This window comes from Schistocerca serialis, chromosome 3 (genome assembly GCF_023864345.2).
Source record: "Schistocerca serialis cubense isolate TAMUIC-IGC-003099 chromosome 3, iqSchSeri2.2, whole genome shotgun sequence".
NCBI lineage: Eukaryota > Metazoa > Arthropoda > Insecta > Orthoptera > Acrididae > Schistocerca > Schistocerca serialis.
In genome coordinates, this window is record NC_064640.1 from 464,512,790 (window position 1) to 464,525,671 (window position 12,882).

Here is a 12,882-nt window from a genome sequence, read left to right on the forward strand (position 1 = left end):
GGCCGAAGTGGCCTTGCGGTTCTAGGCGCTGCAGTCTGGAAACGCGTCACCGCTACGGTCGCAGGTTCGAATCCTGCCTCGGGCTTGGATGTGTGTGATGTCCTTAGGTTAGTTAGGTTTAACTAGTTCTAAGCTCTAGGGGACTAATGACCTCAGAAGTTGAGTCCCATAGTGCTCAGAGCCATTTGAACCATTTTGAACTTCCGTTTTCTGTTTCAGTCTGGGTTCGATGCAGTATATTTTTGTAAGAAGTAGCAGTGGCAGGATGGTGAGGATGAGCTATGCTGGTGTGCTTGCAGGCCGAGCCCACAGCGCGAGCGGAGCCCGCGGCTGGTGTTCCGGGATCCCGACGCGCCGGGGACGCTGCCCGCCTTCTACCCACAGCACAACGGTCTCAGCTCGCCGGCCGACGACCCGCGGGGTACGTTGCGCAATCAGTCAAACCCTAGATCCGTATTACGCTGTCATAGTTCTTTGACAAACTTTTGTAAAGGCTAGTACCACGCTCCGACTTTTATAGGAGATATGATAAAAATACCCCTGTACACCGCGAAATACAAGGGATTTTTGACAAAGATCCTATGCAGTGTAATACGGGTCTAACTGTGACGCGACTTCAGCGACAATATACCAAATCTCTGCTTTCACCTCACTTTCTTCTACTTTTATATATACTTAACAGACAACGGAAGTAAATAGGCATACGTACTTTCGGCAGTGTAGTGCCATCCCTGGGTGTTTACGAATGCCTTTCTTTAGTGATTCACATTTCAGTGGTAGTATACAGGCTGAACATTAATAAAAACCGACAAACTGCGTTAACACGTTAGACGGCGCTGATGAGTGGGGTGTTTACGAATGCCTTTCTTTAGTGATTCACATTTCAGTGGTAGTATACAGGCTGAACATTAATAAAAACCGACAAACTGCGTTAACACGTTAGACGGCGCTGATGAGTGAAAGTTCCTCTGACCAGGTGCCGTGTGTTCCTTGTGTGTTGCAGGCTGTGTGATTGACGCAGCGCACTGTATGCAGCAGAACTGTCCGGTATTCATGTTAGGAATTAGTGTACGGCCAAGCAGATGGAAACGGTCGAGGGGCAGCACGGCTCTATCAAAGCAAGTACCCACTCAGACACCAACCACATCACACAACATTTCAAGCCCTTATTGGGCGTTTGTGTAATCACGGGTCCTTCCAAACAGATGAACGTGCAGGGAGGCGGCGGACTGTGCGTACATCAGATTCTGAGGACCGGATACTACAGGGTATTGAGATGAGCCCCAGTACAAGCTCCAGGCAAGCGGTCTGCCAACATGGTGTAAGCCAAAGTATTATTATGTGTATCCTGCATGACAACTGCGCTTATCCCCCTCACCCGCAACGAGTGCAAGGATTATCAGCAGCGGATTTCGCTCTACGGGAAGGATTTTGTCGATAGTTTTTGCACCAGACCGTCACAATTATGGGATTTCTGTCATCAGTTCTCTTTACCAGAGACCATTCTGCTGCTTACAGTACGCTGCGTCAATCACACAGCCTGCAACACGCAAGGAACACACGACATGTAGTCAGAGGGTCTTCCATTCGTCAGCGCCGTCTACCGCGGGAACGACGCACTTATGAACACATGTTCATATAGCCTTTTTTTCCTCCATTTCCGGTCATAAATATGTTCTCGCAGTTTGTCGGTTTTATTAATGTTCGCCCTGCATAGAGTCCCTTCCGTCTCTGTGGCTCATCACTTGAAGATATAAGATGCCTTCGATTTCCTGCTGCGTCAGATCTGGGTAAAACCAAAAGTTTTCGACGATCACGTATATCGTCTTCGTCAGGAGGAACTGGCCGTCATGGTTGCTTCGGTGATGGCTCCTTTTCCGATCGCCTAAGCAGATAAAGGAGATGCTAAGTCCAGTTGAGTATAGTCTAGACCTCAGGGTCCCTGGGATTTATAAAAGTCGATGTGACTGGGAAATCAACTACATCGTTTAGTCTATCTGTGTTGTTTCCAGTGAACACCAGCGATACATTAAAAGTTGAGAATTTGACAGATCTGCAGTTCCTGAGAACAACCTCAGAAGTAAATACAAAATAGAGTTTGATGAAACTATAATCTCCTCTCATGCTTATGCATACTGTGATTCTGTTACTAAAGAGGCAGTGGAAATTAGAGACTGTGATTATAACTCCGTCCGAGACAGCAGATATAAACTTAGTGGTGCGTGGAAGCGAGCTCTCGACGCTGATACAGAGAAATTCGTTGAATTGTTTACGCTCCTACGGGAGCAATGGCGCTACCAACGCATACATTGACACAATCTGTGGTTTCATGGTGTTATGATAACGTACGCAGTCAGCTATTGACCATAAAAGGCCACCAAAGCAGAAATATCTTGGCTGTCTCCAACCTAATAGACACACCAAAATTTTGCTTATAACACGTTAAAAAGCAAGTATATTGTTGAATGTCTTCGTATACGGTAGCTGAGAAATGCTCTGAACTAAGACACTCACTACGGGACTCCAATTCATTCTCGAAAGAAATACATGACCACTTCAAATTTGTTGTGTAAAAATTCAATACCTCTGTGGTGAGTCCTGAACTTAAAGCAGCTTTAACAAATGCATCGGAGTTTAGTGTCAAAAGGAATGTACCTACCCTAATGGAACGCTAATCTAGCAGTTATCCAGCTGAACCGTTTATGTACGGAACGTTTAGGTGTTACAGAATCTTTTCTCTATAAACAAAAATTTGCAAAACGTAGCTTAACGGGAACGTAATAATAGAAATGGAGCAGTGAAATCGATAAGCGCCTGACAAAATTCTGGAAAGGCCTAATTGTTTCAAGAATATGGGTCAGACAGTTTGAAAATGATGAAGGATCTCTAAAGAAAATGGTACCATTTGTCAGGCTATTATTCAACGCACATATCACAGTTATAATGGAGTTTGAAGTTAATATTCATTCCGATAAAAACTGACTCGTTAATATCTTGTTCACTATTTCTCCAATGGCTGTCGCTACATCACCGCACGCAGTCAATATGCAAAATAGAATAGTATTGTGCTTATTGTTTGCTCATTGTGCTCAAGCGAATAATTGTTACTTAGCTGGGTACATCGTAGAGGGTCTGGAAACTTCAAGACAGAGTTGGGTGCAGAGGATTAGGGGAGGGGGTGTGGAGGAGAGGGAAGTGAGACTGTATAGTTTCCAATTATATCTCTCCCTTTATGTTCCTTTGTCCATTTAATGAGTAGTTGTCGTAATCAAAGCAATATTTATCTTAAAAATATCCTTTTAACGGTCTTTTTCAAGCTGCGCTAGCCACATAGATTCGAACCAATAGATTCTGATTATACAGAAGACCTTCACCACAGATCATAAAACTTTAGCTTCAGTTACGTATCCTGCGAAGTGTTTATCAAATGGGCAACTGTCTGTCCTGTGATAAATGAAACTGGTTAACAGAAGATTAACAGACTTTCATGGAAACTGAATGTTTTCCACAGATTAACTTTTTTTTAAAGATCAGTACATACAGCTGGTCGTTTTTAATATTTGTCATTTCCTGTAGATCGACTGATCCTAATATGTTTTTTGCTGTTCTATGTTCTATCGCACGCACATTCAACAAGCACTCGACAGTGTCAGCAACTAAAGGTGCTAAATAGGTTACAAGTACCCTACGCCAGTCAAAGCTTGTGTCTAACACATTCTCAGCAGATTTACTAAATAACAATGTTATAATTTTCTAAGGAACCACTCCCTGATATTTTATCAACAAATAAAATGTTTGCTTCGTTGAGGCACGCTGCCAGGGATGGTATGTCCGCAGCTGTTACGTACAGAAGAAATCGGACAATTGTTTTTTTATTTCAGTTGCATTGAGATAAAATTTAGCTGTAGTGGTTACCGATTTCGGACAGAAACATCCATTTTCAATCCACACTGTCTGGTTGTATCAGTCAGTAGCAACGGACGTATAGGGTAAGATGAATGAGGATGCTTGTTGTCCGCTGTATACTTTGCTGTACGTTTTGGCGTCATATTGGATGGATAAGTACTGTTAATAGCAAGTTGTGTGATTAGGAGTAACAGTCAGTTTTCATTCTCTACCTGACAAAGACAATCTCAGACTCTTCCACTATTCTTATCGTCAGCTTTAGTCACCAAAGGATTTCCTGGATGTTTCTGATATCGCCTACACATCTCGTACAGGTCTATACTGTCGTAGGCTAAGTTTTTTCTTATCACGAGATTCCAGCAACACATTTCCTTAACGAGTTCAATCGTCTGCTTGTACAACTAATCACATCCATTTCAGTCTCATAACAGTCGATGTGACACTCTTAACACCTCTGTTTGATTTCAACCATTTATTAGTCTTCCTCTCACTTTTCGTGATTAGCAAAATCTTTCTTGCCATGTTCCACTGCGCAAATCTCAAAATTTTGACAATTTCTTACTGTCTACTACAGGAAGTTACAGCTCGCAATACACCCTAGTTAATGTCATTCCTTTCCCGACATTTATTTTTGAATATAACATTTGTTTCCTAAATGAATTATTTCCAATCGCTTGTCGTTTCCAATTACCATAAATACACTAATCTGTTCACTGGTTCAATAATGTCACTGTCAATTTGAGATCTCTTACTTTCAGTATAATCATTATACATACATTTTTCTTACAACTGATAATCGTCACCCCTGCCCTTATACGTATCTTATTGGGTTCTTTACTTTTTTCTAAATTTACCTGCATTCAAAGAAAACAGAACAATGTCATCTGTAAACCTAAATTTGTTTCACTGAGACCCATTAGTCCAGCCGTAGTGGCCGAGTGGTTCTAGGCGCTACAGTCTGGAACTGCGCGACCGCTACGGTCGCAGGTTCGAATCCTGCCTCGGGCATGGATGTGTGTGATGTCCTTAGGTTAGTTATGTTTAAGTAGTTTAAGTTCTAGGGGACTGATGACCTCAGAAGTTATTTCCCATAGTGCTCAGAGCCATTTGAAAAATTTAGAACCGATTAAAGCTTTCCTTCTTCCACTCAGCTTGGCGATTTAAAAACGTGTAACAAGTCTATAAGAAATAGTTTTGTTTAAATGGAGTCAACTTGTCTAGCTCCTTCATCAACTCTCATGTTTGTGTGTTCTCTTCGTATTACACTGAGGTACAAAAAGTTATGAGATATCTCGTAATATCGTGTGGGACCTACTTTCACCCGGCGTAAGGCAGCAACTCAACGTAGTATGGACTCAATAAGTCGTTGGAAGTCCTCTACAGAAATACTGAGCCATGTTGTCACTATATCTGCTCATAGTTGCGAAGGTGTTCATGGTGCAAGATTTTGTGCACGAACTGACATCTCGATTTTGTTTGATGAGATTCATGTTAGGCGATCTGGATGGCCAAATCATTCATTCGAATTGTCCAGGACGTTCTTCAAACCAATCCCGAACAATTGTGGTCCAGTGACACGGCGTATTGTCGTCCATAAAATTTCCATAGTTGTTTGGGAACAGTGAGTCCACGAATGGCTGAAAATGATCTCCAAGTAGCCAAACATAACCAGAACCCAATCCATTCTATGTAAACACAGCTCACACCATTATGGAGCCATCACCAGCTGCAAAACGCCCTATTGAGAAGTTGGTTCTATGGCTTCGTGGGATCTGCGCCACACTCGAACCCTATCATCAGCTCTTACCATCTGAAATCAGGAATCATCTGACCAGGCCACGGTTTCCAGTCGTGTGGAGTCCAATCAATATGGTCATGGGCCCACAAGAGACGCTGCAGGCGATGTCGTGCTGTTAGCAAAGGCATTCGCGTCGGTCTTCTGCCAAAGACCATTAAAGCTAAATTTCACCGCAGTGTCCCAACGGATACGTGCATCGTACGTCCCACATTTATTTCTGCGGTTATTTCACGCTATGTTGCTTGTTTGTTAGCACAGACAACGCATAAGCAAACGCTGCTGCTCTCGGTCGTTATGTGAAAGCCGTTGGTCACTGCATTGTCCGTGATGAGCAGTAATGCTAAATTTGGCATTCTTGGCACACTCTTGGCGCTGTGGATCCGAGAATACTGAATTCCCTAACGATTTCCGAAATGAAATGTCCCATGTGTCTACCTTTAACTATCGTTCCGCGTTCAAAGTCTGGTAATTCGTGTCGTACGGCCATAATCATCTCCCGCAATGCACTGCCCTTTTACGGTATACTTTGTGCACGCGATAATACCGCCATCTGATAGGTGTACATCACCATTCCATGAATTTTGTCACCTCAGTGTGTTTAATTGTAACAAGAGATATTGTATATATTGCTTACTAAGAGTCCTTGTTTATAAAGGGTTTTTTGCACATTTTTTCCCGAAACGAGTTCAAAAACGTTCTTGAAATCAGTTAAGTGCTCCACTGAGATGTATTTTCTAGCAATTTTCCTATGTCCTGATTAAAATTGTGTGTTCCTCAATGTTCAAATGGCTCTGAGCACTATGGGACTTAACTTCTAAGGTCATCAGTCCCCCAGAACTTAGAACTACTTAAACCTAACTAACACAAGGACATCACACACATCCATGTTCGAGGCAGGATTCGAACCTGCGACCGTAGCGGTCACGCGGTTCCAGACTGTAGCGCCTTTAACCGCTTGGCCACCCCGGCCGGCTGTTCCTCAATGTCAAACAATAGATCATGTAAACACATCACGAAAAGTTACATTCGTCCACACCACTTTGATATAACTTTTTTGAAACTGTGTATCATACATGCTATAAAGACAACACTGTATTTATTAACATTAGATACCATTTGGGTAGTATATATCGTCACAGCTGTCAAAATAAACTTGTTCGAGTAGTTTAATGAATTACGACGCACAAATAGCTCATGAAAATAACCTTCGCTATTCTGAAACACCTCAGTTTTATTTTTCGTGCAGCATTCTTTTTTGTCTTACCTGATGAAATTGATCTGTGAAAGTGTGACTGTGACTGATACGAACTGGACAAACTTGACAACCAGTTAAACATTTATTACAGAATCAATATGCTTCATTAAAAAGTATTTAAGTCATCAAAAGAACCCGATAGAATTTCTAAACCTTACTTTTTCATTTAAATAACATTATCATTTCAATAGTGAAGTAAAAATATGCTGCTTAAAAAATTAGGAACTATTTTGGCAGCAGTTTATAGCGAATAAATTACTGTTTCATTCAAAGTTCATTTCAGATACAAATCCTGTTATTAAAGAATGTCCAAATATCCAACAAATAAGTTAAACACAACACAATGCTAGTTCATTAGATTATACCCTAGTTAGAAAGATTTCGTTCTAGGGAAGTACCTTACAAGACGTTTTCGCTTGTTAGTCACATTTCCAGAAGAAAGGCTTGGAGTTAAATGTACAGGACAATAAAGATAATTTGTGACCATACACACCGAAGGGAGGCTCTCGAAGACTTCAGGCGTTAGAGGAAATATCAAACATATATGTGCTCTTCGCAGACATTAATAGCTTTTTCCCAAACAAAGATGTTATTACGTTATCACTTTAATTATAAGTCGCCCTCTCTTAGAAGAAAAGAGATGTAGTGCAGCCTCCCTGCTTAATGCCGGCAGTATCGAGAGGATCACATTTGCTACTGCAGTGATGTGAAGCCCAAAGCGAATCAACTTACAGACTAGAAGTATTGTTGTTTCTTACGACCCTGCGACACTTACCGTCGACTGTATGACGTCTGACAATGGCAGAGAAAACTCGACGAAATGACAGATTAACTACTTTTCTGAGATACGTTTATATTCCTTACCGCGCTGTGCAGAGCCAGATGCTAGCATTGAAAGAATATTTATATTTGCTCCACGACTGGCTCGCAACTTGTCACTTTCTCAAGAAAAACAATTTTTTAAAGGAGTAGAATGTACATCTTTATTTATTGTGTTTATTGCTGCGGTGTTCACTAACAAGGGTAGGCCACGACGTTGTGATCACGTATTTACTTCAAACTTTGTACACCTTTAGTAGACCATTAAAACAACATTATGTGGAAATAGTAATGTGCACTACTCTGGCAATTCCGAGAAGTTTGCAAGAGAAGATTTACATGTCTACTACGTAAAGTATGTAACTGTGCAAAGAGTTGCTAGTCTCAATGCACTGTGGTCATCGGGTAAGTGCTAGCGCATGGGAAAAGGGTCGTAGAGGAGGCGACGGTTCGAATCTACCAAAAAATTTTTTAAATATTTATGTTTTTCATCATTGGTCTCATTATTTAATTTATATGACATTTGAGAGGTAATATGAAAAAGCACGTGAATCTGCATGAAGTTTCAATTCACGTTTTCCATGTCTGTATGGCAAATAACATCCCGCAACGTGTGATGTCGACAGCACATAAGACAAGTAATTCTACATTACTCTTTTGGTCTGGCACACTATGACTTACTATATATTATTGATTGTGAATAACGTTATTCGAATCATTATTTATCGAGGTTTGACTTGGGCTTTCCAAGCCTGTCCCTCGTCCTTGAAAATTTAATTACAAATAGTAAATCATCAACAACAACTTCATGAGAAAGCATGGGGCTTTTTTCATTGCAGTACCTCTCAAATGTCATGTAAATAGATTAATGAGACCAGCGATGAAAAAAATTTATTAAAAAAATTAGCGCTCGCGAGATCCGAACTGTCGCCACCTTCCCGACCCTGGCACCCTGCGCGAACGCTAACCACGCGACCACTTGCTGCCAATCCCTTTGCATAGATACATACTTTACATAACAGACGCGTGCTGTTTTAATGGTCTACTATAGTAGAACAAAGTTTGAAGTAAATCCGTGATCCCAACGTCGTGGCCTCCCCTCGTAAAATAACAATCTCTTAGAATTACCTCTTTGAATTGCGTGTCGATTATAATTGTATTTACGTTTTTTATATAAATGCGCCGAAATTGTGGAATTCAGTTAGTAACGAGTTTCTTTCACGACTTTTGCCGTCAGGTAGAGGAAAGCGTAATTACAAAATCAGAAATGAAAATTATGATGAAGTTTAAGTTACAAACTCTGCTTTCCTTCTTTCATAGTATCTGCCAAAATTTTGTTGTAATGTCGTCGTGTACTTGCCCAGATTTTATTTCCGAGCTAAGCAAATGGAAACTGTGGGCGCCAAAGAACAGCAGAAGAGCCCGAAAATATGTAAAACAGCGCAAAATTCTCTAACGTCGGAAGTTTTCGCGGATCCTCCCTGGCCTGTGGACTGGCAAGTAACAGATGTCGGTGGTGTACTTTGTAGAGTACCGAAAACAGCCGTACCCTTTCGCGGGCGACCAGTCGATGTGCTCGCAAGGGACGTGTGAGTTCTTCCTGACTTGCTGGATGTCTGCGGGGCTGCTGGAGGGCAGCTGTGGCGGCTTCCTGTACGCCTGCTGCCAGCGCCGGCCGCCGTCCACGGCCAAGAAGAGTGAGCACTCGCTGGCGCCGCTGCCGGACTACGGGCCTGTGCTCAACGACCCCCGTAAGTAGGCACGTCCGCGCCATGCCGCGCTCCAATTACACGCCACAATGCCCGCCTAACTGCTTACCAACTACCAAGACCAATCTACCTAGTTTATAGCCCACAACTTGGCTGCACAGTCGCACTCGCCAGTCGATGAAGAGCTCTCCAAGCGACGACAGCTGACTACTTAGCGCTGCCAGCGCCCGTTTCAACAAACACGCATTGAAATTAGTTCGAAGTGTTGGTTCTCGACAAGGGACGATGCAAGGCAAAGTGTGAGATCTTTAGTGACAGGCTATACAGCGTGTTCGGAAATTCCCGTTGCACACTTCTAGGATTTGTAGAGGGGAGTGAGTACATAATATTTTGAAGAGAAACCAGTGTAAGGAAACGTACCGTTTTCGTTCTACGACGGTTTCGATTCAGATGTTTAACTCGTCCACATCTGCCTGAGAAATTAAATTAGGCGTGACGCAGAACAATTATTAGGTAACAATTCGAAAGGGAGCATAAAGAAACATCCATTTATCACTTAAGCACATTTGTTTGTTTTAAACATTACGTGTTTACATCATTTCAAAACAAAACAGAACCCAGTATATTGTACGTACAGAACAGTACTGATGCGTTACAAAAGCGCTTCAGTCCGGAACCGCGCGACCGCTACGCTCGCAGGTTCGAATCCCGCCCTGGTCATGGACGTGTGTGATGTCCTTAGGTTAGTTAAGTTTAAATAGTTCTAAGTTCTAGGGGACTGATGACCTCAGACGTTAAGTTCCATAGTGCTCAGAGGCATTGTCTTCCTGCCTCTTCCTGCGTACCTCCTCCTCTCTCTCTCTGTCCATTTCCTCCTCACCCTCGACTCATTTCCTCCTCCACTCTCTCTGTCTATCTCCTTCTCTTTCTTTTATCTGCCCTTCTCCTCCTCTTTCCTTTCTCTGTCCACCGCCTCCTCTCCCCCCTCTGTCCATTTCCCCCTCCCCATCTCTCTGTGTGTCCTCCCCCTTATCTTTTTACATCTCTTCCTTGCCCTTCGCTGTCTGTCGATCTCCTCCTCCTTCCTTCTCTCTCCGCGCTATCACGCTCACACCGCTAGGACGCTGGTGGTTCTTACCTCCACAGTATTTTTTTTTCAGATCGTAAGTAATATGTATGTATAATTTAATTGAAATCATTCCAGGGGTTTAGGATGAGCATTTAACGCGTGGCTTTGCCTGCGTACGTACATGTCAAATATATTTCACATACATTTAACATATATGGGTACTGTCCGCAAGAAGTTTCCCGAATGGAGTTAGTAGCAAGGAAGTAATACATTTAAACATCTTGCATGATGCGGCAATACTTAACGCATCTCATTGTCTGTAAAGTTATACCTATCTGTCGTACAATGGCATAATTTTACTGGTTCATTCAGTGAAATATGTGAATACTGTCTGCAAAATGTGTCACAAATACAGTCAGTAGCAAGGAAATAATAAATTAAAACGCCGTGATTCATGCGGCAGTTTTACTGCGTGAACAGCGAAAATATAGTAAGCGATAAACTTCTTTCCTTTCATCATATGAGTTACAAAAGCGGCCCGATGTGGCTACTTCTAGCATTGTTATAGACATTTTACCTAAGAAGCATGTACTGGTGCACAATCCCCATCCCATCTGATGTATTTTCAGTATCTAATGCAGTGGCCAGAACTCGTGCTAGCAGATCTTCCTGTCTCTACAGGAGTCTCGTAAATTCACTTTGCATACGACCCCACAAGAAGTAGTCCATAGGACTTAAATCTGGCGGTCGCTGCGCCCACGAGTTTAGACCTTATCGGCCTCTTCGGATGTCTCCCATCCGCACGTGAGAATAGAGCTGGCGCACCATCATTCTGAAACCACATTTACTGACGGATATTCAGTGGCACTACTTCCAAGAACGGGTCCGATATGTTTTGGGAAGATCAAGCGTGCAGGACGGGTTAGCTGGAATGGAAGGAGATATGGCCATATCACATGACTGTCCAGAATACCCGCCCACACGTTAATACCAAAACGGTGCTGAAATCCCTGAACATGCATGGCACGACGGTTTTGTCTGCCCAGACATGGCTGTTTCGCGAATACAGAACACAATCCGTAGTGAACTTACATTAATCTGTGAACAGTACTGGAGGTGGAAACAGGGGTGTAACGATGCAGCCCGCGGTGGTCTCGCGGTTCTAGGCGCTCAGTCCGGAACCGCGCGACTGTTACGGTCGCAGGTTCGAATCCTGCCTCGGGCATGGATGTGTGTGATGTCCTTAGGTTGGTTAGGTTTAAGTAGTTCTAAGTTCTAGGGGACTGATGACCACAGATGTTAAGTCCCATAGCGCTCAGAGCCATTTGAACCATTTGACGATGCAGCGGTGCATGAACCACGTGCAGTAGGCAATGCGTTGTGCAAAATCAGTTGGACCCATAGCGTGTACCGTTTGTAAGCGGTACGGATGTAATTATTTCTCACGCAGAACATCCCAGACGATACTGTGACTAATAGTAATTGCTCGCTCAGTTATCAAAGTACTCGGTGAAGGGGCTCTCTTCAACGTGATGCAGTACATATTCTTCAAATTGGTGCGTGCGGCATTGCGGCACCACAGCCTGCCTCCTCACGGTGAAGGTACCTGTTTCTTGAAGGTGCTGCCTAGCTTGGGCAAAAGGTTTGTGCAAGGATGTGCTACGTTGCGGAGAACACTCGTGATACAGCCGACTAGCAGCTCTTCCGTTACCTCGAGCTTCATCATACACAAGAGGCATGTCTGTGTATTCCGAAAACGTGTACCGAACCATGTTTACAGTATCGGAGACGTTCAGGCATTGGAAAGGTCTCGCAGAAAGGCAGACGTTAAGTGACATCAGGTGACCGTCTGACGTCGTACACGTCATCCTGTCTACCCTATTGCGTACCAGAACATTCTGGTATGCAACTCTCAGACTTACCTCGCTCCCACAGCATACGTGGACGCGTTACGCATCTGAACTGAAACCGTCTGAGAACGGAAAACCAGACATGGGTTCCTGTTCAAAATGCTATGTACCCACTACCTTCTACAAGCCTTGGAAGTTCGTAACAGGAATTTCCGAACACTCTGTATATCCACAAATACAGAAATGGATGTACGTATGTATGTATGTATTTATGTTCCACATCTCCTCCTATACTAGTGAAAAGATTTCGACCAAACTTGGTACACATATCGCTTGTTGTCTGTAAATCATCGCTGTGGGGATAAGAACGACTTACCTATCAAAGGTGGTGAGAAAACTGTGTACCCCACGACGCGTGAATACCCATATTTTAGTCACTCAATATTTGAGAATGAGAACACTTAATGATTTGCAAC

General features: G+C 43.0%; 1 protein-coding gene across 1 annotated transcript in view; it reads left to right on the plus strand.

Annotated features, from left to right (window-relative positions):
• The window catches only part of LOC126470928 (proclotting enzyme), a 283,061-nt gene that overhangs the window by 68,892 nt on the left and 201,287 nt on the right, over positions 1-12,882 (plus strand). Inside the window, exons 3-4 of the mRNA XM_050098955.1 lie at positions 300-421; positions 9,308-9,529. Of these exons, the coding sequence (XP_049954912.1) occupies positions 300-421; positions 9,308-9,529 (344 nt within the window). The remainder of the gene's footprint in view (positions 1-299; positions 422-9,307; positions 9,530-12,882) is intronic.